This window comes from Strix uralensis, chromosome 2 (genome assembly GCF_047716275.1).
Source record: "Strix uralensis isolate ZFMK-TIS-50842 chromosome 2, bStrUra1, whole genome shotgun sequence".
NCBI classification, from domain to species: Eukaryota; Metazoa; Chordata; class Aves; order Strigiformes; family Strigidae; genus Strix; species Strix uralensis.
The window spans coordinates 56,111,945-56,136,773 of NC_133973.1; the positions used below are offsets into that span (position 1 = coordinate 56,111,945).

At 40.7% G+C, this 24,829-nt stretch overlaps 1 protein-coding gene across 4 annotated transcripts in view; it reads right to left on the minus strand.

The window, feature by feature from the left end:
* Positions 1-6,977: 6,977 nt before the first annotated feature.
* Positions 6,978-24,829, minus strand: part of CLCN4 (chloride voltage-gated channel 4) — a 46,421-nt gene continuing 28,569 nt past the window's right edge. For 3 of the 4 annotated variants that reach the window (XM_074858826.1, XM_074858825.1, XM_074858827.1), the window contains 7 exons: positions 24,228-24,434; positions 24,055-24,135; positions 22,960-23,505; positions 20,489-20,675; positions 17,637-18,035; positions 12,883-13,099; positions 6,978-11,301 (listed from right to left, as the gene is read on the minus strand). In XM_074858826.1, coding sequence (XP_074714927.1) covers positions 11,211-11,301; positions 12,883-13,099; positions 17,637-18,035; positions 20,489-20,675; positions 22,960-23,505; positions 24,055-24,135; positions 24,228-24,434 — 1,728 coding nt within the window. In that variant the 3' untranslated portion in view covers positions 6,978-11,210. The remainder of the gene's footprint in view (positions 11,302-12,882; positions 13,100-17,636; positions 18,036-20,488; positions 20,676-22,959; positions 23,506-24,054; positions 24,136-24,227; positions 24,435-24,829) is intronic. The other variant, XM_074858828.1, reaches the window with a different exon arrangement.

Below are 24,829 nucleotides of genomic sequence, written 5' to 3' on the forward strand. Positions count from 1 at the left end.
TATGTTTTAGAGTTGCCATTGCAAAATAGATTTCTGTGCTCTAAGGGCCTCTGTGCGTTCCCTACACAGATTTTGCTATGCCAGGGGAAATGCTTATGCAAATAGGAATGATGGTAAAGAAAGTGGAGAAGAAAAATGTCAGGACAGAAGAACAAAACTGCATTTCTTTTAGCTCCATCAGCTTGGCTATATTTTCTTCCTGACAGCAACTTCGAAATGGCAAAGGAATTCCTTCTTCCAACTCTTCCTGTGACCTAAATGCATAATTGATGAAAATGCATTGGTTACATGAAAGCCTCACAGAAACCACCAGGAAAGCATTGTAGATTATTTTTTCCTCCTTTTGCCACTATGTTTTTACAGATGTGATATGCGGTTTAAGAAGCCAAAGCAGACAGTTGTGCTTTAGCCTTGCCAAATAGTCCAAACAAAGAAAAAGGTTTCTTTCTTTCCTCTCCCTTTTCGCCTAGAGTATATCAAGCTAAATTTAAAAAAAAAAAAAAAAAAAAAAAAAAAGCTGTTAATTGGCATATCTAAGAAAATTAATGAGAAAAACTACACATTTAGAGCAAAAAATTAAACAGCTTTGATTCCTGAAAGAATCAGAAGTCAGCGGGCAGCAAGGGCACCCCAATGGCCTTTGTCAGCCGGTGCATGGCTTGTGGCACCAGCGCTGCCATGGCAAGGATTTGAATGCCACCTAGTGGGCCTCTGCCACCCGAACCCGCTACAGCCGTTAAATTAAATCCCTGCTCATTACCCTGACACTGATTAATAAATACTGCAGCTGAATGTAGAGCCTGAAGCAGTGGATCACCAAATACCCCGGGCGATCAGTGCAGCAGCAGCAGGAGGTGAGGGGACCGCTTGCCCCGGCGTGTTGCAGGGGTGCCTGAAATGTCGTCTTCTGGTTCGGGGGCAGCACAGGGCACCCATGCACCACTGCTAGCTCTCCTCAGGCTCACAAGGATACTGGCCTCTCTCAAGTGTCCTCTGGTACTTGAATACCCTTATAACTGATCAGATCTTCTCTTCGTGAAGCTCACAGAAAATCTAAATGCAAAGACAGTTGTGAGGCCCTTTTGGCGCTGCAGGAAAGGTGTGAGGCTAGATGGTGCCTGGCTGCTCTGGTCAACTGCCAGCTCCTTGTGCTCAGCGCAGGGGGAGCTGTGGTAGATGTAACGATGGATTTGGCTTTTGGATTGGTCTGAGAAAGGCAGACTGTGTGCATCTGTAAGAAAAAACGCTAACTGCAATTCCTGGTATGGCTCTGTAGTGCAACGCAGTTACTCACTGAATACTCCTCCCCTGACAAACTGTGAGCTTAGCAGGAAGGAGCCGTGGGAAGGAAATGGCCAGCCAGAGCTTCTGAGGACCTGCTAAAAGGTCAGTCCCAACAGGGAGGATCCTCAGCCACCTTTTTCCTCTGTGCATTTCTGTTGTCAGAGCCCTACAGCGCCAGGACAATGGAGATGGGAGGAGGTGGTGGCAGTGGCCTCCAGCTGTGCTGGAGAGGAGGTGTCCGCACTGCTGCTCGAACTGCTGTTTGCATGGCAATGTCACTCTAGGTAGAAAAGAGCACCTGGTCTTTCTGTGCGTGGGGCTTGGTGTGCCAGTGGTTTGAGGCAAAAAAGTGGTGGAGATCAGGCTTTGCTGGAGGGTCTTTGTGCGGGGACCGATGTGAATGGATACATAAATGTATTGCTGAGTTAGCAGAGAGAATGAAGACACTACCTTGGTAGGGACAGGACTGGAAAGGGACAACCGCTTTTTTCTTGTCCCTTACCTTGTGTCAATAGTGAGTTGCAATTCTCCAAATAAGAAAGAGTAAACTTCTGTAAGGGGATGGGAAGAGAAGACTTACCCTTTTGCAGAGCCACACTGTGATCCACAGAAGAGAAGGTCCCGTACTTGTCTGTGAGGGGCTGGCCACCAGGCAGCCGCATGTGCTCCAGCATGGCCCTTTGCCATAAGGAAAACATTTTAGTCTTGCCCCTCACTCCCTCTATGTCTATCAATCAATCACAGCTGTTGCAGGTTTTTACACTGGAGGGCATGGTCAGTGCTAACAGGCTGATGTGAAAAGCTCACACATCCTATACAATGTCTGGTGAAACTCTGGGCACCTACAAAAGAAACTGCAGGAGCTGGTCATGTTGGTGGAGTGCTGCCTGTTAGAAACATGGAGGATAGATGTGCATGCAACCTTGCCTCTTCACAGGTTTTATCCCTGGCTGAATGTCCAGCTGGATATCACATTTGAGTTTGGCACTTACACTAACCATTTCTCACAGTTCCCTTGTTTCCCTGCACACACGGACTTATCTCTCTAACACAAACATCTTGATGGTTTCAGATGGGAGGCAGAAGCCTTGGGTTCAGTTCTTGCCTCTGCATTCAGTGAGCAAATGTAACCACTGCTAAGAAGGCTGTTTTCTTCCCTGACATAATGGATATGTTCATGGAGAATGAAACATCTTCAGGAAGAGAGGCAAAATACTTCATAGCCTCATGAATGGGGAATTCTCCTGAGAAAAAGGGATCTTGGCAAGGGAATAATTCCCCCTTTTCCCCTATATTGTTGAAGCTTGACCACCAAGAAGCCAGAATTAGAACATGGAGCCAGATGAAGAGCAAATGAGAAAGTATATGTTACTGTGGTCTGTATGTACCGGGCCCTTAGATGAGCAAGCTGGCTTCTGGTCCTAGTCCCTCAACAGCTTGTCTTTTACAATTCACCAGCCCTGAATGTTTATTCAGTGGAAATAATGCTGGGAATTAGACTATTTCTTAGCTAATGACTTTGCTCCTGACAAATTTGCATTCTGCACAGTAGTCCCACTTCAACAGAAAGAGCAGATGTGTTGATTTGTTTGGGGTTTGGGATTATTACAGAAAAGCTACAGTGGGGAGGCAGAGTGGGCTGGGACTGAGGCTCAACAAGGAGAAAGGCAGAAGTGTTCGAAGCAGAGAAGGGAAGTAAGAAAAGGCGGAGGGGGATGAGGGTGTTTGTTAGTTACCTGCCCTACCTGGCTATCTTTACACAGAAGGAAAACTGGTACACTTGGAATGGGGCCTGTGTGTCTGGAAGGAGGCAGCCTGGCGTGGTGAGATTTACTGAACAGAAGTTGCTGTAGCTGTTGAAAGCGCAGGGATTTCTGTTGCCTAAACCCAGCTTGGCAGAGAGATAAGAGTTTCGTGTATGTTCCTTCAGGCTTGGAAAGGAGAGGTGCAGTACAGACCATGACTTATTCCTTGTGCTCCTGTGGCTAGTGCTTTGTGGTAGTGGTCCTTAAAAGCTGAGGTGTGGTGAAAACATAATTCAGATTCAATGCTGATTATCTGTGATGTGCAAAATCTTCAGCCAGACTGTGTTTATACCTTTGTTCTACATCTAATTATAGTACTGCTTGAATTAGTTAATTGAATAAATAAATAATATGAAACAGGTGCTTAAATGTAGAACAGAGATTAAAAATTATGAATTACTACAATAATCCAAATGATGATTAATCTCAAGCAATGACTGCATAGAAGATTAATATTCTGGTCAATGACGAATGGATATTAGGTGTTCTGTTTTTTGACTTTGTTTGTTGGGTTTTCTTCAACCATTTCAGCATTTTAATATTCTGTGCCAGTGAAATACCTTAAGGAATCAGAAATTATGAACCAACTGTTTAGCAGTCTGGAAACCAGGATTCTCAAAATTGAGGAATTTTACAGAGCCAAACTCAGACTGTCCATTTTGTTCTTGTAACTGTACTTAAATGAAGCCAGCTACTGTGTTCAGACTACAGCAAGGCCTAAGAATGTGATGGACGCCCCCATATGGTAACTATGAGAGTATAAGCAGGAGCCTAAATTCTCTATAAAAATCAAGATACAGAGACTGCATCTCAACATCACTCAGAATAGCCAGCTGAGACATCTCTAAGGAGAAGTCTACAAATGCTTGTAGGATAATGCTCCTCCTGGCTTGCCAGAAAGCCAGCCAGAGCAGCATTAGCAAAGAAGGAGCTTCACTGGGGTAAGTGAACTGTGCTTACATCAGGAGGTCAGGTGCCACTCAACACCTAGAAGACTTGTATTATGGGGATTAGGACATTTACCTAACATTATAACTGAATCCCAGCCCTACCAGCTCCCAAGAGTCTCTAACTATGAGGCTACTACAAAAAAGGAAAGGGCTGGTGATGGCACCTTTTGTGCTCTGTTTTTTCTGGAACTCCATGGTGACTGGGGCTGTTTTGTGGCCTTTGGTAGAGTTTGTGGCCTTCCCCTCATCCCTGCATTATGGCAGAGTTTAGGTGTCTGTCTTCCCAGGTTTGAGGACTTCAAGAGTCTGGTTGCCCCCTCTAATTAATTCAGAAATTTTGGTGCCTAATGGTCATCCAATCTGAGAGTTAGGAGAGTAAAATTTGTCTCTAGGTAAAATGTAACTTTGTGAATGATCTAAACATAAATATACTTTATAAATCATAAGGCTACAAAGTAAGGAAACACCTTTCCATGTTACCTGGTGGGAAACTTTAGAAGGAGAAAACTACAGTTCATCTCACTTTTTAATTATTTGGAATGGTCCTTTCCCACAGCACAATTATTGCAGCCCCTCATTTCTGCTGCATTTATCAAAGCGGAAATGTTCAGCAGCATGTGACATATCAGCCCTGCAGCACTCCTCATCAAATTGTGTGCAGCACAGTCACAGTCCAGTTCTCACAAGCAACCATTGAAAGAGCAAGCTTACTTCAAAGGGGGAAAAAGTTGTCATTTAGAATACATTAGGAAAGAAAAACAATAACATTTGCTGTACTCAGTAGAAAGATACAATTTTAGCTTTATTTTAGGTATTAATCCTTCCTAGTAATGAAACTAGCCAGTGAACACTTCACAGGGGATGGTTCTCCTGAGAGATGCCTATGTAGACATTGAGACAATGAAGTGACTCTCCCTAGCTAATATAGTTGACTAGTTAGTTTCCTAAGCAATCTGCACATTTTTTTCTGTGCCCTTTACTGAATCTTTGTGGATTAAGAAAGGCTGGGTAATCTGTAGGATATGTATGTGCTCTATATGATGGCAGGCCCATGCAGACATTACTTCAAATGTTGTGCAAGCCAGGAATGGACCACAGAGGCTTTGCAAATCCCCACTAAAAGCCATGCACTGATTGTTCAGGCTGCAGAATCATTTCTCAGATGAAACACAGCTGAAGTGCCAAATACGTAGTCTTACCAATCTGGCTGTTACATATAATAGTGCCTTCCTAACCAGTTAACTGCTGTGGCTGGGGAAAGCACTGTATCTGTAGGAACACTCAGATTGTTTTGACCCTGACTATACGACATAATTCTCAGGAGAGCAAGGGTTGAAATCGTAAACTGTGCTTAAACTGAGCATATTAATTATGCTCAGAATGCAAGAAAGATTAAAGGAGGGATGCAGAGTTGACCAAATGCTGCAGCTACTGGTCAGCAATTCTGCCTAAGAGCTCATAAATGCTTCAGGATACAGTTCTCACAGTCATGTCCCACCTCCTGATTGCCTTCACTGTGAAGTCTCTAGTTACTGGTTGAGATGGTGAACATGTATATATTGATCTGTGCAAATGCAGCAGGTATTTTTCTGAAAAGTCCATCTTTCTGGTATTGCATTATGATAGCAAGCCAAAAACCAATCAAAAGACTCAGTGCAGAGTACCAGTGCCAGTAACACCATGTTTGCTGTGTCCTCTAGCAGGCAACAATATAAAATCCCATATGCCGTGAGAGGGGCCCATCCACCACAGGTGCACATTTCTTGTGTGGGATAATGTGTCTGTAAGTCCGTGTTCGGTGGGCATCCAGGCCACCACAGTGGAGAAGAGTTGGAAGCAAGAACACGTATTGAGTAGAGGAACAGGAATAATGTTGCTTGTAGGAAATATATGAGGAGGGAGGGCCTTCCAAAAGAGCAAAAAGGCACAGGGATGGGATGGCAATAGGCTATTTGGTTTAGACAAAATGAGCACCTAGGCCAGGATACATGGTGCACAGCTGTAACAGGGCACCGCTGAATTCCTCTCAAAATTTTCTCTTCCATTTCCCAGCTGTGCCATCACAAGTGATGACAGTTAGGTCTAAGGCTTAATCCCTAGTTACCAACTACAAACTACAGGAACTATTACTACTTAAGTTGCTGCATGCCTGATGCCTCCTGGCTTTTCAGTGTGTGCATTAGACCATGTTAGGGCCACAGCAATCCATGGAAGAAGCTGGAGCTGCTGAGACTCCAGCACCAGCTTCTGAAATGAATAATTTAACTTAAAGTAGGATATTGCTGATATATCAGTTTTTATCAAACTTGTTCTTTGGAGCATGTCTTGAAATATGTAATGCTCCTTTTGGATAAACCATTGATTAACGTCTCATTTGCACAAAGCTATAGTGCCTTTCTGCTTGCTTGATTGGTACATTAATCAGGATGAAGCCCAAATTCTTTGCTACTACCTAAAAGTTAGCCTCTGACAAAGATTTAAGGGATGTCTCATCCAATTAAATGGGCATGATTGAACCTGCTATTTTCAGTCTTTGAGCTTATCTTTGGATTAAAGTGCAACTGAAAAATATCAACAAAAACTGAAATCATAAGGGCTTTGCAACATCTAGCTTTAAAGAAGTTTCATGATTATTGTAAACAGAAACTTGTAGGAGAAATCTTTTTTCTTCTCTTTTTAGATTTCTTTAACAAAGGATTTATAATGCTGAAGTAAAAACCAGCTCGCTCTGAAAATAAAACAGCCAACAGTCAAAGCTGATTCTGTGAGGTCCACTGTGTGAACTCCCTACTTAATATTAGCTAACCTACAACTGAATTAGATATCCTAAATCATTCATCAGGCTTGAGTTATCCCTATAGGTGGGAAAAGAAATATCAAAATCATCCAGAGACATTAAGTGAAATACTTCTCAAATTAGTAAGATGTTCAAGAAATGTTTCCAGTACTGTAAGTCAGTTTTATTTAAAAAATAGAGTCCAAACATTGTTTTTGATAAGGTGCAACATATATACCGTTTTTCTACAATTTTAAAAAAAACCAAACCAAAACAAAGACAAAGCAAAACAATATTCATAACTATAGTGTCATTCCAACACGGAATCAGTGGGTCTCTTGTAACTCTTAAACATTCTTTTTCTGCTTCATCAAAGCATAAGAATTAAGAATTAGTTAACTGTTATAGCCAAAGGGTCTGGCTAATGTCATCCATGTTCTCTAATAATAAACTTTCTGGTACAGATTGCTTCAAGTACACATCAGCAGCTGAATGTAACTGAACACGGTTCATGCAAAACAAAGGTACAATACTGAGTTTGCATCATCCAAAAATTTTTGTTCTCTTGTTTAGTTTGACATCTTCAAAGTCCAACTGCCTGAACATGAGGATTGAACTGAGGTTGCATAAAGTGAGCACTATATACTAAAGTACTTATGTAACTCTCAGATTGATCAGGCTACATGACTATCTTGAGCTCTAAAAATTCAAATGAATACTTAAGGCTGAGATCTATGCTTCTTGGATTCTATTCAGTAACTTCTGAGATGTATTTGGGAATACAGATGGCAGTGACGGATAATGGGCTTGTTATGGGGAAATACATTAAATCATTACATCAGAACTGAATTTTTTGAGAAAAGCATGCTATTAATTTATATTAATAGTGTTCCCCATTCAGCCACTCGGGCTAAAAGAGCAATGAAGACTGTAGCATGGAGGAAGTTCAGCAGAAAGACTTACAGCCAATTGTCACCTCTGGAAGTGTCTGAAGTGCTAAGTTTTCTAATTAGCAAAGTCTGTCCAGTTTCAAAACCTTTCTTGTCATTCTAGCATCACCTCAGCCTTGAAAATGCCAAGCAGCTGAAGTTAGCTGTGACTATGCCATTTCTGGAGAGCTAGATATCAGTCCCTGTTCTAAGGGGTTTAACATATTTTGAACAAACACTGGAACAAGGAGCAGCAGTCTAACCACCCATGTACAGTTATACATCCAAAACTTTTTTCCTTGACCCCTTAGATATTTAAACCACTCCATCTAAAGTGGAATGTGTTTGATAGAAAAGAGCTGTACACCCATTTACCTGTCTTCTGCTTGGAGGGTAGTCCCAGGGTCAAACTGCACCTGCAGTAAGTGTATACATCTCAATTCCTTCTGTTGTTGTTTCTTACAAACCACCATGCTAGTTTTATGGATCGTCTTCTTAAGTCCTTAATGCTCCTCTTATACAGTATAATAAGACAAGGTGACAAGCTATCACAGGGCTGACTGTTGGTTTTAGTGGATCAGGCCTCTGGGTATTAATGGGAATTAGCCACACAAGTTTATGCCTATGCATAGCCACAGACTGAGTTTAAGCTGATAACCCAAGTCAATACCCAAGTGAGTTTGTATTCAAGGCCAGTTTAACCTCAGTTAGGTGACTCTGTTTTCTTTTTCTCAGGAAATGACAATTTTTTTCAGTGTTGATATACCATCCTGGTTGCAGTTAGCAAACATTGCCTTCAGTACTATGAACACTCTTCAGACTTAGCTCTGCCATGGACTATATTAGAAGGCAAAATGGACTGAAATTTTCTTCACTAACAGAGAAGGCTTTAGACTTGTCATTTTCCCTGATATACATGAAGCCTTGAGTTTGTTTTCAAATAGCAGATGAATTCACTTCCCAATTTATTTCTCTTGGTTTATGAGCAAAAGAGGTATTTAGAAGTGTTCGAGTGGGGAGAGTACGCACTCTTGTTTCCTATGTAAACATAAAGAAAGATGAAGAAAGTGTTTATCAAACACGTATTAACATTAAGAGCTATAAAAGTTAAAAGCAGAATTCAGTCCTTCACTTTTAATTTCAGAACAAGATTGCCCTGGAAAGTATTTATCTTAGTCCAAATCCCTTAGATTCTAGTAGTTTGGGGTAGAAACTGACATTTGTACTAAGCTCTGCTTGTGTTTAGTTGTGGGAATGAACTGGCCTTATTTTATGATGGCATCTCTCTTCAAATGAGGGAATCCAATGTTTATGAGCTTGATTGTTGACTTGGTTGTTTTTTTATGAGTTTGGCTGATGACAGCTTCACAGAAAAACATAAGAAACAACAAATTATGTTGTATTTCCTATTTTCAGAAGGAAAGGGTTGCTCAGTTCTATAGTTTACGTAGTTTTAACAATATCCATTTAATATTACATTGTACTGTAGATGTTCAGTTAATAAAAGTATACACTGAAATATTTATGGGCTTTGGCCAGAGCTACATATATTTATGTCAGTTTGTGGCAAACACTATTGTTAAATGGAAGATTTAGCAGATTAAAATTATCCCTTTACTTCCGTTTATTTACTTAAACAATTTGGGCCATACGTTGTGTGAATGCAGTGGGACACTTGCCATAAGGAAGCAGGGTCACCTGAGATAAGAGGAGGAATTTGTGACATGTAACTTTGGGCATCTAACTGGCAGTGCCCCTGGCCAGTTTTCTCAGTTCAGGACACAATAATCATGCACATTGCCTGCAAGTTGGATCAACAATCTAGCTTTTGTCTGGAGTAAGCAACAGACTCTTCTGTCATGAAAGGACTCCCCCCATCTCTGTCCATGAAGACCATCTGGATGCAATGGACTTGAGCTACCGGTATCTGTATGAATTTGAACAAAAATACCAGAGGTCTCAAATGCCTAAATGAAGGGACCAGACTCTTGGACGGTCTGAAGGAGATTCAAGACATCTAAGTTAGGATGCAACCTCTCTCCAGTCTTTAAGCTTATAGTTATAAATCAAACACTGGGCAGTGTGGACTATGTGTTACTGCAAGTAGAATTTGGTCTTCTGTTACTAACATCAGTACCACTAAAGTGCTAGTATATTAACACAGACAATGTTGACTCTGTGCATCTTACATAGGACCAGGACAGGGGTTTAGGAAAATTTAGCATTTTTACCTGAGTGGATTGGAGGCCCCTACCAGGGGCTGTTAAATCTTATGTTCTTGCTGCAAACAGATCAATAATTAAAGGTTTGCTATAATAGTTTGCATTCTCAGTCCCTTTGATCTTAACCAGCCACAGTGTTGGGATGGATTCCACAGTCCTATGACTGGCATCTGCATAAGGAGTAGATCTGCTACAGAATAAACATCTGAGACTGTTAAATTAACTTCAGCAATCTCTTGGCAGGTGCAAATGCCAAGAAGTAGCAATGACGAAAAGGAACTAAATGGAGAATCAGGAATCAATGCAGAACTTCATTAGTTTTTGAAAAATGATGATGTACACAAGGGCAGACAGGTGAGGGATTCAATCTCTTGCACTAATATTGATGAGAGCTGGATACCTGTCTCCCTTCAGTGTATTTGAAAATTCCTTCATGAGCTTCTAAGTTTTTTTCTGTTGTCACAGCAAACCATGTAATACTAAATATTACAGTACCAGTATGCGAAATTGCATAGAGAAATAATAAATCCTTACAAATAAGTCACATTTCAACATTAATAAAGGGAAGCTGATTGACAGAAATGCTAAACTGTATAAAATTCAGAGGACTAAAGCAGAGAGCAGGGGACACTATGTTTTAAAGTGAGTTGAAGTGGGTTCTTGCTCCTTTAACTCCAGTCCTGATTCACCTAACTTTTACAAAAATAAATGAAGATGACAAAATTTTTCATTTTAAAATATGACGATTTTTTCCTTCATGAAAAGAGTATAATTCAGTAGCAAATAAACAGCCATGATTTCAGTAACAAAACCAACTGACATTACTCATACACACTCTCTAGTTTGGAACACAAATCTTTGTCTCTAACAACTTGTAGATAAACAGTGTCTGCTAGTCTTCACACCTGCCTCGAGAGTTACTGTGCACCTTGATGTATCCCACTGGTGCTCCTGGCTCTTTGTCTCTAAGCTCCACATCAGTTACACCCACCAACACTCCAATTGAGCTGTTGGGAATCTTATTAAGGAAACACAGCTTGATGTCTGCAGCTGCTCAGAGCTTCTAAACTGCCTTCCTCATTAAATAAGTGTCATCCTGCATCCACTTCCTCTGTCAGAGGCATATTGGGCCATTCCTCATACACATTACATTTTCTCTTTAAACAAAATGAAACACCAAACACAGCCTTTGTGACAATCTAGAAGGGATTCCTTTGGGGTTGGTTACTTCTTCCTTTACCAGTCTAGTTAAACATGATAGATTCAGGGTCCTGGTTTGCCATTTGAGCCATATGTCTTAATACATCCTTTTTAGTTATGATACCCAGCAGCCTCCTAGAGGAGAAAAGGAAAGGAAAGGTCAACAGTCATCTCATATATCATGCATTTTTTCTCCTGTTCAGCTGCAGGGACATTTTGTGAGTGCTTCTATATAACACTGTCCATCCCATCCATTCCTTAATGATTATCTTTCATAAAAAGCATTCTCACTTCATCAAGTTAAATACTTTGGGTTGTTATCTCTTTCTGTTGGGAACATGACTGAGGGAGGAGCTACAACTACTGACACTTTGGATGACAAAGTAACAAGTTTCCTTAGGCTCAGGATGCAGAGAACCAACAGCTCAAAACCAAGGCACCAGCGCCCTGAGCCAGGTCATGGGGCTTAGTAATACATGAACTAAGCTAAAGCATGGACTTTCTGCAACTCTCACTGTTCAACAGCGTAATTTCTTCACCTTTGAGTGATAATTTCTCATTTATATGATCCTAAATGAGTTGGGAACTGTTAATGTTGGGTTGATGGCTGGACTGGATGATCTTCAAGGTCTTTTCCAACCTAGACAATTCTGTGATTCTGTGATATCTGCCAGGAAAGACAAGGTCTATGGGACATCTGGCCCCCAGAGTCAAAAATTTCCTAACCCTCAGATTCAAGGGCTTTTATTTCCAGTCCTTGAAGTCCACAAGGCACTGAATTTTGAAACTATGTCATTGTTACAGTTTTTCCACCTTTCATTTCATGTAAATGCTAGAACTCAAGATCAAAATTTCCAAATCCAGGAACGTAAAATCAGGACCTAAATCTGTGTCCTGATAACGGTCCTTGTTTTCTTAATTCTGAGGACACTGCATCTATAGTAACAGTTGATATGCAGTATTTTTGAATAACAGAAAGGCTTTTTGCAGAAAACTAAATTTTTGTCCTCTGCATTTGAAAATGATGGCTCTGGTTTTGCTATCCTGTTGTAAAGTTTCTTCTTACTGCTAGATCCCAGGATGAGCAATGATCCTAAAATAACTTAAATCCCATTGGAATGATGGGATGTTACTTCTAGTGCACACACTGCAGCTTTTTACTCTTCTAATTTCATGTATACCCATACTTCTTCAGCTGTTTTTTGTGGACTTTTGGTTTATACACCTTTCTATTTTCCATCAAAGCTGAACAGATTAATTTTCTTCCACTGGCATCCTTTTCACACTCTTCACAAGCATCTAATCTAGTTTGATGTCTAGAAACAGGCACATCCTTTGCAAACAACACTACTTGACAGATCTGCCTCTGTTGAAACCTGAACGATAGTGGGAATCAGAACGGTTTATTTTGTATTTATCTTTACCTTATCTAAATGATGATACACTAAGGATTTGGGACAAGAGAATGAAACACGACACCTGGCAAAGGTTATTTTCATTCCAAGTCTAATTTCTTTCGCTGCCCTGGAGAGACACTGGGCGTACTTCCCTTATTCTTCCATTCACAAAATAGACAAAATCAAAATACTCACTTGACTGTTTCAGATGTGCTGATTAATTAGTTACTATCTATACTTGGCTTTAAACAGGAAAAACAGTGTTTATGTTAATGCCGAAGAAAATCTCCTAAGTGTGCTTGACCCAGCATCTACTTACCCACTGCGAGTGACAAGACACTGCCGGAGTCCGAGTTTCCGGAAAATATCTACCACGGTCTCCATTGGTGTGTGGTCAGTGACAGTGAAAGGGCTCAGGTTGAGAATGCGCCGCAGCTTCAGTGGATGGGGACTGTTGGGTGGCAGTTCTGGGGGGTCTTCGGTGAAGTACACGATGGAGTTGCTCACCACCCCATCCTGACGCTGTCTTGCATTCTCTGTATGACAGAAAGATCAAGGTAGGCAGTGAGTTAGGCTTGGTAACAAAACAAAACAAAAATATCCTCCTTTGGGAAGCAAAGGTAGTAGTTGCTTTTTGTCTTTAATGTACTAAGGTCCCAGAAGTTGGGGTTACTGAGCAAACCTGAATTTCCTCGAGACATTGTTCCCTTGAAGCAAATGTAAGTGATATTTTTACAAACATACTTTTGCTTGTTAGGATAATGTTTTTCTGAATAAATATGCAGCTCATTGCATTCACAAACATCGGTAAACCAACTGTCAAAGTCAAACGATTATATGTCATTTCCTCCATTGTAAGAATCACAACATAAACTTCCATAATATGCCTGAAGGAGTGGAGTCAACAGCTGTGTACGGTCCCAGCTGGCTTGGAGCAGTATGCTTGTTCCTAGACTTCTTAGTGGAGTTGGGGAAATCAGGGCATAGTGAATGGATTTAAGAACACAAAGCTAGGGAAAGACAAATTCACATCCCAGGCATCCAGGGGCAGTGTAAATGTTGTTCTAGACTGGCACACCTCTCTGGCATACAGGGTGACTTTTGTGGTTTTGCACTTAATTCCTTAAATAGAGTTTGCATATCTAGATTTTAAAAGGGCAGAAAACATTAGCATCCTACTTAAAGGAAATAGTAGAGGGAGAAACAATATATAGCAGTAAATGAGTTTGATACATTTTTGTCAACAGTACGTATTTGACCACTTTCAAAAGTTCAAAAGCTATCATTCATACTCTGATCAAACTAGGAAGTGAACTTCATACTACATCTGGAGTTTACACAATCAATAAGCCTTTAACTTTAAAGTATGCTTCAAGAAGAATTCTTAGCACTGAAGTAGTTTATTTTCTTTGTAGTTTTTACCTCATTTCTACTCAACCCTACAGGGCGCAAACAATATATGAGATGGTTTTCCAAATGATAGACAACTTCTCTCTCCCCAGAATAAGCATATCATGAGTTTGGCTCTGTGGGTTTAACTCTTTTTTTTTTTTTTTTTTAATTTTTTGTATAAATTCTTGGAAATGGTCAGAATTATTGTCTTTGATTAATATAGGTTGCTTCTGTTCTTGAGAGGTACAGCAAATCAGACATACTCAAAGCATATGTATATATTCTTGGAGCTCATTGCCATTAATCAAAGTGCAGAAACCTGCTCCTGTGACTTGTAATATATAGACAGTAATGGTTTTCAACATGTTCCAGCTGCATTTTTCCCCTTTAACGATCATTGTCTTGTAATATTTCTGGAACTGGAGCAGTGCTGGCTCAAACCTATTATCAGTACAGTATATGATTTTTCAACCTTCTCACCCCACATATTACAAGCCCTATTGCTATTTATAGGAATGCTGCTAACTTTGTCTCATCTTGTTTTGATTCATACATCTGATTTCAAGTGTGAATATGCCTGCATAGCTCTTTGATATATGATCTGTGCTAAGAGGTAACATTAATCAAACTGAAGGTAACTCCCACCCTTTGATAAAAACCCTTGACAGCTAGGTATTTCCTTCCCGAAGCTGCACCCAAAGCAACAGGCCCAAGCATTTCAGTTACCACATTGCTGTTCCCAAGACAGCAACAACCCTGGACAACAGTGATTAGCCAAAGCCATGACTTCACTCTTCAAAGTCAAACATCTCTCTGGAGAAATTTGAATGATGTAGTACTATTGAGCAAATTCATTGGCATCAGAAAAATGGGGGACTTTGTATGCAGTCTCACTGGATGGAGGAGTTAGAGCAAAGGTAAACCAGAAGAAGAGATTATTTTTGCAGTCAGTGGGTAAGAAAAACAGATATAGCTTAAGAGAAAGAGCAAAGCAAATGGATGACAGTGTCTGGTTTTACAGAGTAATCTATGCAGAAGGCTCTTGTCATAGCTAGAGAGTGAATTAGTTCTCCCAAATGTGAAACGGCCTCTCATATTCAGAATTTCGCAGTTCACAGCCTACATTAACTACATTGCTCTCTCAACTCCACACTGGGAGGAGTACATTATACAGGCCACCTGGCTTGTGTCCAAGACTCTGCCTTTTGTACGATGCCTCTTAAGCTGGCCAAATTTAAAAAGAGGTTTACAGGGTCAAATATTGCCCTCCATAAGACTGTAAAGTAGGTGCCATCTAAAATGTGGATACCTATTCCCAGAGGGTGACTCTGTCCACCTGACCTGCCTACCGGCTCAACAAGGACCAGTGGAAGGACGCAATCCTGAAGGTGCTTCTGAGCAATTGGAAGTGGCACTGTCATTCACTTTACAGGGACTGGATGAATTTCTAGAGAATGCTTAGTGCTCCACTTAGTAAGAAAGAAATTACAGAGGGGTAACTCACAAGGCAGAGAGCTGTGTGTGAACACGTATTTTACATATCTTCTAGCAAGCCCATTCAGCCATGTTGCATTTACGACCTGAATCAAAAGACTCAGTTCCTCAAATTTCTCTGACTCGCTTCAGACGTATCTAATTTTTCTGCTTTTGAAGTGAAGGCTCTGCATCCTCACTCAATGCAATTTTCCCACTGACATAGCTTCCTGCAAGGGAGATGCAAAAGGCTATGAAGTTAGGATGCCAGCAAGTGTTACAGCCATGACATGGCATGGACGATATAAAAGCCAGACACAGGGTAGGCTAAATACATCTTATTAAGGTTTTTTACTTCTCACAGGGGAATGCAGTAGACATCCAAAATCATTAGCAAAAGCAGGATAAAATACAAGCTATTTTAAAATGGTATCAGCTCTTGTCATTTACACATTTGGTTAAACTTCAGAACCATATTTACTTTCCTAGCTTGGCCATACAAGGCATCTGTTGTTACTGCCAAAGGAAGATTAGCCCTCTGAGAAAATCAGTTATTTGAAGCGAGTATTACAGCTAGCAGCCTCGGACTTCATTTTGGTGTCTTTAAAATCCTCTTATACTGAGATTGGTACACAGAGGATTATAACTTCATGGAGACTTTTTTTGCTTGTTTTTGGAGGAGGGAGAAAAAAGCAACTAGTGATAGTGGGCTTTTAATGAAAAAGTTAGATTCCCACACCCCTTGGAATTTAAATTACAATTGTACAATTAGAGGAGCTGTAGAACTGGCAGTTAAGGCCTGTTGTTCTGCTTTCCTGTTTTGAGAAATTAGTGATGTAACTAGATGTAAAATTAATTCAGTTCATAAACTATTTTCTGTAACTGAAAAGGTAACCAACACCACAGAAGGGAAAAAATAAGAAAATAATTTCCTACTGAATTCTGATCTACATTTTAAGGGGAGAAAAGTGGGTTTTGTCATTTCTTTTCTTCTTCTGCATGTAGTATTGATGCATCATTGATGACTTTCTGCTATGGGATGAGAAGAAGGGAATAAAGTAATAGCTGAGTGTCCTTAAACAAATGAATATAAATTTTAGGTCTAATCAGACTGAGTCTTTTTACATCCAGGAGACAAAAATAAATATGCATTTTAAAAAGTGTGCTTTAAAGAGCACTGTTGTTTCAAATTTTATTTTAGTTTTGGGAGAAGTGAGCAGGAAACTGTCCCTCTAAAATAACCCTGATTTTCCATGTATGGATTTCCTTTTCTGAGGAATATGGGAGTTTCCATCTGAGACAATAGCTTTTTAAAGGTGCCTGAAGCAGAGGGATGAGACAGGCCCACGCAGAGAGGAATAATTCCATGTCAAGGAGATTTGCATATGCCAGAAATTCCACTTCCCTGCAAAGTATAAGGCAACCATGCCCAGCCAGCAGCCTGCCTGCCTGCTCAGCTGGCCCTCAACAGCACAGGACTGCCAGAATTGGGAGCAGACTGGGAGGTTGATGTGACAGGCTCACAGACTTCTGCAGCTCTGGATGCCCTGGGTACAGGAAAGGAGGGAACATCCAATATACCTGTATTTTCAATCCCCACCTAGCCATCAGGCCAACCAGGGAAGGACCTGATAAGTCAAAACCTGTAATGACCTGGATTGGGCTCTCAGGTAACCAGCCAGCTATCCACTGGGTGCTTGACAAAACTCAGCCATCTTTACCAAACAACACCCTCCACTGAAAAACTTCCCACCCCTACCATAAAAGGGCCTGCATGTGAGAAAAATTGAGATAGTGCCACAGAAAGAAGCACAGGGACTTGTACTTCATCACAGGGTGACAAAAGTTCATGACTGCTCCAGCTGTTGCTGGCAGCCCATGGTGACTGCAGGAAGCTTGGCACTGCAGTGGCTTTTGATCTGGTTCTTACAAAAATTCTGGCCATATGAGTCAGAATTATCTCTGTTGTCTCTAGCAGAATTGTATCGTACTGTCGTGAGTGACAGAAAAATTAAGCCCACAGAAGTCTACTAGGTGTTATGTTGCAATAGAAGAGCTTCCAGCTATGGGTCCTAGCAACTAGTAAAAGGCAGACTTGGGGAAAGAGTTAGGTTCAGTTCTTATTTATCCATTCTTCAAGGTTAATAACATTAGTAACATCCTACCCTATCAAAATCAAACTTGTATGTACACTGATACTCTACTCACTTATTGCAAGAATGAGCTCTCGTCTCTGAGCAAATCCAATAAGTCTCTCCGAGTCTTTTGAAACCACTACTGGAAAGCCATTGTAGTCAGTCTCCTTGATTAGTGTCTCAACATCCTCCACTGTCATGCTGTCCTGTGTCAGAACAGAGAGAGGAGCTTCACCACGCCTTGGTCTCATGACGTCGGTTGCCAGGGTTCGGTGAGTGAATTCATCCTTCACATCCAGAAACGGGTAACCATTCAGATGAATGTGAGCTTCATAGATCCCTTCTTTTCCAAAGGCATCTGCTACCCACTTGCTTGTGACAGCTGCAGCCATAAGAGGTACGATGTACTCCAGGCCTCCAGTCAGCTCAAACATAATCACCACCAGAGAGACCGTCATTCGGGTAACACCACCTGCCAACAAGGAAAGCAGTCAAATTTCCCTCAGTGCTCTTGAAGTATGCATACTAAGCAACTAATTTATATTTTGGAGCCTTACACTCAAAAAGGCATGAGAGTATTCATGCTGACTACTTAGCCCTTACACTTTGTGAAGTATTTTTGGGCTTATTTCACTGAAGAAAGAGATTTTTCATCTACTGCAATTATCATCAAAAAGATTGAGTGAACTTGCTCAAGCCGAAGATGCTAAAATTGAAAAGTAAATAGTGAATGTTAAAAGACTGAGCTATCAAACCAGAAAGCATGCCAAAAAAATTAGCTATACTGGATACCTGAGAAACTAGAACAGAATCCTGCCATTAGCCCTCTAAATGGCTCCAAGGATCAGCTAAGTCCCGTGGTTGGGGCAGGCAGGAGCATTGAGAGCTGCCCTTCACATCGGTTTACCTATCACATTCATACTGAAGAGAAAGCTAACCATTATCTTTTGGCATGACATAGTTACAAAATCCTACATAAGGATAGTTTAGGGCCACTGCAAGAGCTACATTACAGCTTAAACCCTAGCTTTTGATATCAGTATAACATGCAGTTTGAACTGCATACAACTTGGTTTGAGGCCATCTAGGCATGCAGCTGTAGACAGGCCATAGCTATATTTTTCAATCTAGTCTTTCTGTATTAATTTCATAAGAAAGCTCTTTACTCCTTCAGTTTACATTAAAGGATAAAAATAATCATATAACTGTAGACAAGTGTGTATGTATCACTGAATTATTAGGTAACATTTCTTTGCCTTTGTTCAAAAGGTAAATGTAATAAATCTGCTATTTTTAGGCCTCAAAATACAGCACCATTTTACATGAGAGAAATCAGCAAACAGGTCATTAAAAGATGGTTTTAATCTAGCAGCATACAGGAAAATTAAACTGTTGATTATTTAACACAATGATCCGGATACGACTTTCATCTGAGGAATGCCTTAAACTTCTGACTCTGAAAAGCTGAGAGCAGATACCAGAGTAAGGATCATTTAATACTTGCTCTACGTTTTACTCTAAGAGAGACAGGTCTTGGGCTTAAGAATGAGCAGTGACCATTCTGCTGTATGTCTCACCATATTACTAAAATCACTGCACCCTGATTTGGACCTTTTAAAAGAGGAAGTGATCGCTGACTAGCAGATCACCTGGAATATCAGAGCAAAATTTTTGTGTGTCATTTCTTTTCTGAACATTAAGATCATTTATGGATAAGAGAAATGCTTTATCCTTCTTGACAGTAAGATTCATCTTAGTTACTTTAGCATGTCTACAGTGCTGTAGGTGTTCACATCCAAAGGGGCATCCAGATTGCCTTTATGATGTCTGGAGAAAAACAGTCACTTTTGATGTCAAATACATCTACTTGGTTTTAGAGATCTATTGCCAGATGAGACTGATCTTTCCAGTATCTCATTTTTCTGTATTGACTGTGAAGTGTATTAACACAGCTCGCTCAGATGTTGATGTCTACATTACAGACACTAAACTTAGACAGACAAATCCCACCCTTTCTTTCTCTATAACTGATTGCACAAATGATCCTACTTTTCTAACAAGACACTCCAAAACAGAAACTGTTCCAGCTCTTCCCTGGTACATCTTCCATTTCAAATCTACCCAATTTCATTAACCATGTGTTATGCCTCCCTGCTATTATTTCATCACCTAATGATGGTATCAATGACAACAACAAAAGGAGGGAGAACATACAAGTACAGAATGGGAAAGATATGATAAGGCAAAAACGTGTTCAGATGATATGCTTGGAACATTCCTGTTGCATCTATGACTAGAAATTTTATGTGTGAGGTATTATTCAACGATCTTGCTTTAATAGTTAACAGATCATTCCTGTTATATCCAATAAAGCCTACTGATTGAATGTTATCAGAAATTGACCTATGGTCAAAACAAAAACCAAAAGACAGCCCAGTTGATCATAGTGTGACACACAGACAAAATAAGACCCAGAATATCTACCTCTGTGAAGCTTAAAATTTGGCCAGAGCTGGGAATTTTGTTCCCTGAACTGAGAGAGACCACAGTCTAAACAAGGCAGTAGCTTTAGTGCAGCTATAGTGAATTTCATTACATGGAAAAAAAACCCAAAACAAAACAAGCAAAAAGACTCCTTCTTGGAAACCTGTAGCCTAACTTTGATTTTTTTTTTTCTTTCTTTCTATGTGCTTTTTGGCAGATTGCAAGGAGTAGGCATTGGTGACTACAAGCCTCTGTTTTGTTGATTACTTGGCAGATCACTGGAGAGACCATTTCATTTGAGGAAGCTGCCCATGCTTTAACCCATCTATTACATCCAGAAATGCCAGCATAGCACCAAACACAAAGCCCTCTCAAACAATTTGTAGGTGCCCAAATATCAGTGTTGTCCATGCACAAAGCAATGAGCAGCAGGTACTGTACCCAAACAAGCTGCCGCTCCCACCATAGCATAAAGTCCCGGTGTGACGCAGTCTGCCCCAGGTCTGCACCAGTTCCTGAAGATGATCCAGTCATGATGGTGATATGCCAGCTGCTCTACTCCAATCCCAACCATCCTGCCAGCCATGGCTCCAACAGCCATGCTGGGAATGAAGAGGCCTGAAGGAATCTTGAATAAAATATAGACACATGAGCACCTTGACAAAAATGACCAGTAATTAAATTATTGATCAACCAATTTATTATTAGTGGCAAGAGAATCCAGTTTCCTTATTAAATGCTAGCTCAGAGGCAATAGCGTTTTGGCAGCCTACAGTGATGTTCCCTGTGGTCTGAGATAGGTTTCTACAGTGACTGAGTTTGTGTGTCTATATGTGTATTAATAGTTTTATAAAATTTTAATGCCCTTTTAAAAAGTAATTTTGAATCCTACCTGCTGCATCACACTGAACTTGATAGATAAACAGTGTTTCTGAATAACAGTCTGCTTTTAAAGACAAGATGCTCCTGATTTTGCCTTTATTGCTTCCTCAGCAGGAAGTCAGGAGCTGCTGATGGTTCTGTCATGGGCTTGAGAATAAGCTTAACTGCAAATAACATCTTGATTTCACCCTCTATCACACAGAGTACTTTACAGTTTTATTACTAGTCTTTCAGGCTAAATCAGACCAGATTTTAAATTAAATGTCAAACACCGAATAAAAATTTAGAGAAAGCATGCTGACTGCTCGGAGGCAGCTACTTCTTCATGTCAGTTTGTTATATATTTTCCAGGAAGCTCTGTGAGTCATTACCTTGTTGTCTGCTGCACAGACAAGTCACAAATCATTAAAAACCAGAACTGAAATGAAAAAAAAAAAAAAAAAAAGAGAAAAAAAATAAAATTCACTTTGCCATGGCTGAGTGTATTTCCTCCTAGGTGTCAAGTGCACCTGTCAAGTTGGAGACAAATTTTCTGGTGGAGAAAGCAACTCAGATCTGTTGCAAGGGCTTGCATGGAGTTTTTGTTGGTTTTAGAAAGGAAAGGTTGTTATATTTTCTTAATTCTGAAAATATACCTTGAGCTTCCTATACAACTAAACTAACAACCTCAGCATGGCCCAGGGGTGTTAGGGCTGGTAACAGCAGGCACTGTCTTCCCCAGCATATAGTGTTAATTTTGCTGATACAGTTGGATTAAGTCTTCTAGATTTGGTGGGTAAAGCTATTTTGTCTGTTCTTTTATGGGATAGTTGAAATTGTCAACTGCTTCTAACAGATTTTAAATATATAAAATAAATGAAGAACCACATATCAAATAAAGAACCAAACTCAGAAGTTTTTAAATAAATGAACAAGCATAAAACTGGCTGCCAATTTCTGCAGTGAGGGCATCTCATTTCATGTCCTCCTCCAGAAATATTACACCTGCAACATCCAAGTGCTCTTAATCTCCCATTTGTTTTCCCTGCTAAGGAAATCAGCAGGACTCAGTCACTGGTCCTGAGTGGCCTTCTACCATTTAGTAGTTCTTGTCATCAGATGCAGAATACATGAAAGAAAAGCAAAACTCCCAACTTCCTACTATAGCTTGGATAAAAAGGCCTTCTAAAAGATGGACCCTCAGTTCAAGCACAGTGTTTAAGGGAAAGATGAGATGCCTTAGCTTTGAGTGTGGTATATGGTCTATAACTCAGAAAAACTTCCCATTGTCTGCTGCAATCAGATCCAGAGCTAAATGCTCAGTAATGAGAACTGTAGACAGACAGATATGTGTTTTATATGGGCTCTCACAATCAGATATATAAAACTCACCACAAACAGCTTTGTATATATTGAAAGCTTGGATAAATTGTTCTTGGACTTTTCATCACCCATTTATGGGGAGGAGGAGTGAAAGGAAGAAGTTGCAAATCCAGAATAATCAAATTATGCATCTGTCAGTCCTCCCTCTCATTCCCTCTTTTTTCCAAGCTACAGTGCTTAAAAAGATTCAAAAATAGAACTTTTCATCTACTTCTATATTTTTGTGAGGTTTTAAATGTGTAAATCAGTGCATTTAAAGCTATTACTTCCCTGAGCATAGCTACCTGGAGGCACAGTAAAACATTAATCCAAGACAAACAACAACATAAATAGTCCATATCCCTGAGAGAGCTGAAAGACAGCTGCAGTGGGAATCATCTTGAAAATGCTTACTGGCAACAATTTAAACTCCCACCTAGATTTCTTTTTCACTTAATAAAACTGCAGACGACTAGAAAGTGGAAAAGCAGGGCTCATCACTCTGCTGCGACAGGGGCCCACAGAACAAGGTGCTGGTAGGCCAGTGAACCAGCAGGCATCTCAACGACACCTGCATGGCTGGGTGTAGGTCAGAGGTGCACAAGCCCTGCCAGATAGACTGCAGCTGCTGACAGCAACCCATCCATGCCTTGTGCTCGCGACAGCCTCTGCGCCTGTCCCCGATTTACCTTCATGCCGAAAGTGAATATTGTGATGACAATTTTAAACACCAAAGCCAAGGCGAGCTGCCACATGGCGGTGTAGACTCCAGGACCAGCAGGTCTGTCAGGAATGTCATCCACTGGCCGGGTCATGTTTGGGTCATTGATATAGTCGCAGAGCTGTGAGGACTCCAGGGCACCACAGTCGTTGAAGAGCTCTGAGATCAGCTCACTGGTGCTCCTTCGGGTGTAGGGGTTGGGGTAGGCGATGATGGCGGTGATAGCCGTTATTACTATGACCTCAAGGACTGGGTATTTCCCCAGTCTGGTGGTTTTTCGCCTCCTGCACCAGGCAATGTTGCATCGGATAAAGAGGGTCCCCCACAGGCCGCCAAAGACGCCAAGCAGGATGAAGGGGAAGAGCTCAGCCATGTACCAGGGGGTGTGGTACTCCACATAGAACAGGACCAGCCGGCTGTTTCCAAAAGGATTGATGGACCTCAGTGTGAAGGCAGCCACAAGAGCAGCAAAAAACGACCTCCAGAGGGTTTTCAGAGGAAAGTAGTAGCTGACCTGAAACCAAGCAGGGACCATAAACACTTCACTGAGTGTGACAGAGGGTGTTTGCTTTAGTTAGTCACTGGAGCACTGCTCACAGTAAGCCACTGCTATGTGTTTCATCTGTGACTCCATGTCTGGCTTTACTGGGAACATCGGTCCTTACCACAGCCAAAACGTGTTCACTAAGGTATCAGAAAAGGCATTTTCGGATTTCAGATAGGGAGCAGCAACCAGTGAAAAATTGATAAATCTAAATCCAAAGTTGCTGACTAGAGACAGTAAGATGGATGCTCGGCAGCTCAGCCCATGCAACAGCAAGCTGAAAGCTGGGAAAGCTCAGCACAGTGATACATTTCCAGATTAAATAAATTATTTTGCTTTCAGAAAGCCAGTGCTCTTTTACTCAAAATACCTGGTTATTTCTTATTACTATAAATCAAAGACTAATTTTGTTTTAGAAGAAAAATAAGCATAGAAATATTTGAAAAATAAAGAGAAATATTAGAAAAAGGCATCCAGTAAAAATATATTTATTGAAGCAAGTGAACTGCCAGGTCTTACCTCTTCCAGACTAAAAAGCACACCTCCAATTGGAGCCCCAAAAGCAACAGAAACTCCTGCGGCAGCTGCAGCTGAGAGCACCTACAAAGCAAATATTTGCATACAGGACATAAGTCCTTGGAAACACTGAGTGTCAGGACAGGGAAATTAGAGATGATTTGAGCCAACCTCACCTCTCTCCTCTTTCCTTCGTTCTTGCTGTACTTTGAAAAAAGGCTGCTGAAGAAGTTTCCGCAGCAACAGGCCACGTGGACTAATGGCCCCTCTTTCCCAAGGCTGAGGCCTGAAGATACCACCAGAACCAAGGTGACTGTTTTGATTAAAAGTGTCCACTTTCCCAGGTAGCCCCTAATAATGAACCCACTCAAGATGGTTTTTATCTGGAAAGCAGGAAGAACATGTTGAAGAGCTGAAGAAACCTTTTCTACTCTGAACTTACAAATGGAGTTAAAACCCCAGCAGAGTTAAAAAAAATTGCAGACTGCTTGCAAAGAGACAGTGATGGAGAGAAAGAAACCGTAGGTATGGCAAGTTTCCCACAGTGATAGCTGAGCAGGGGTTAAGCAGACCACACTTCTACTGTTCTTATGGGTGGTCCCCTGCATCGGTAAGGAGTCTCACAGAGATCAATAGAAATATGAAACGCTTACATATCTCCTTGGCTTACAGGATCAGAGTTAAACTAGACCCAACTTTAACAAAGCAGAAAAAAAGCAAATAAACAACCACAGATTTTTCCCAGTTAAAACAAGAAGAAAAATGTTCTAAATATTTG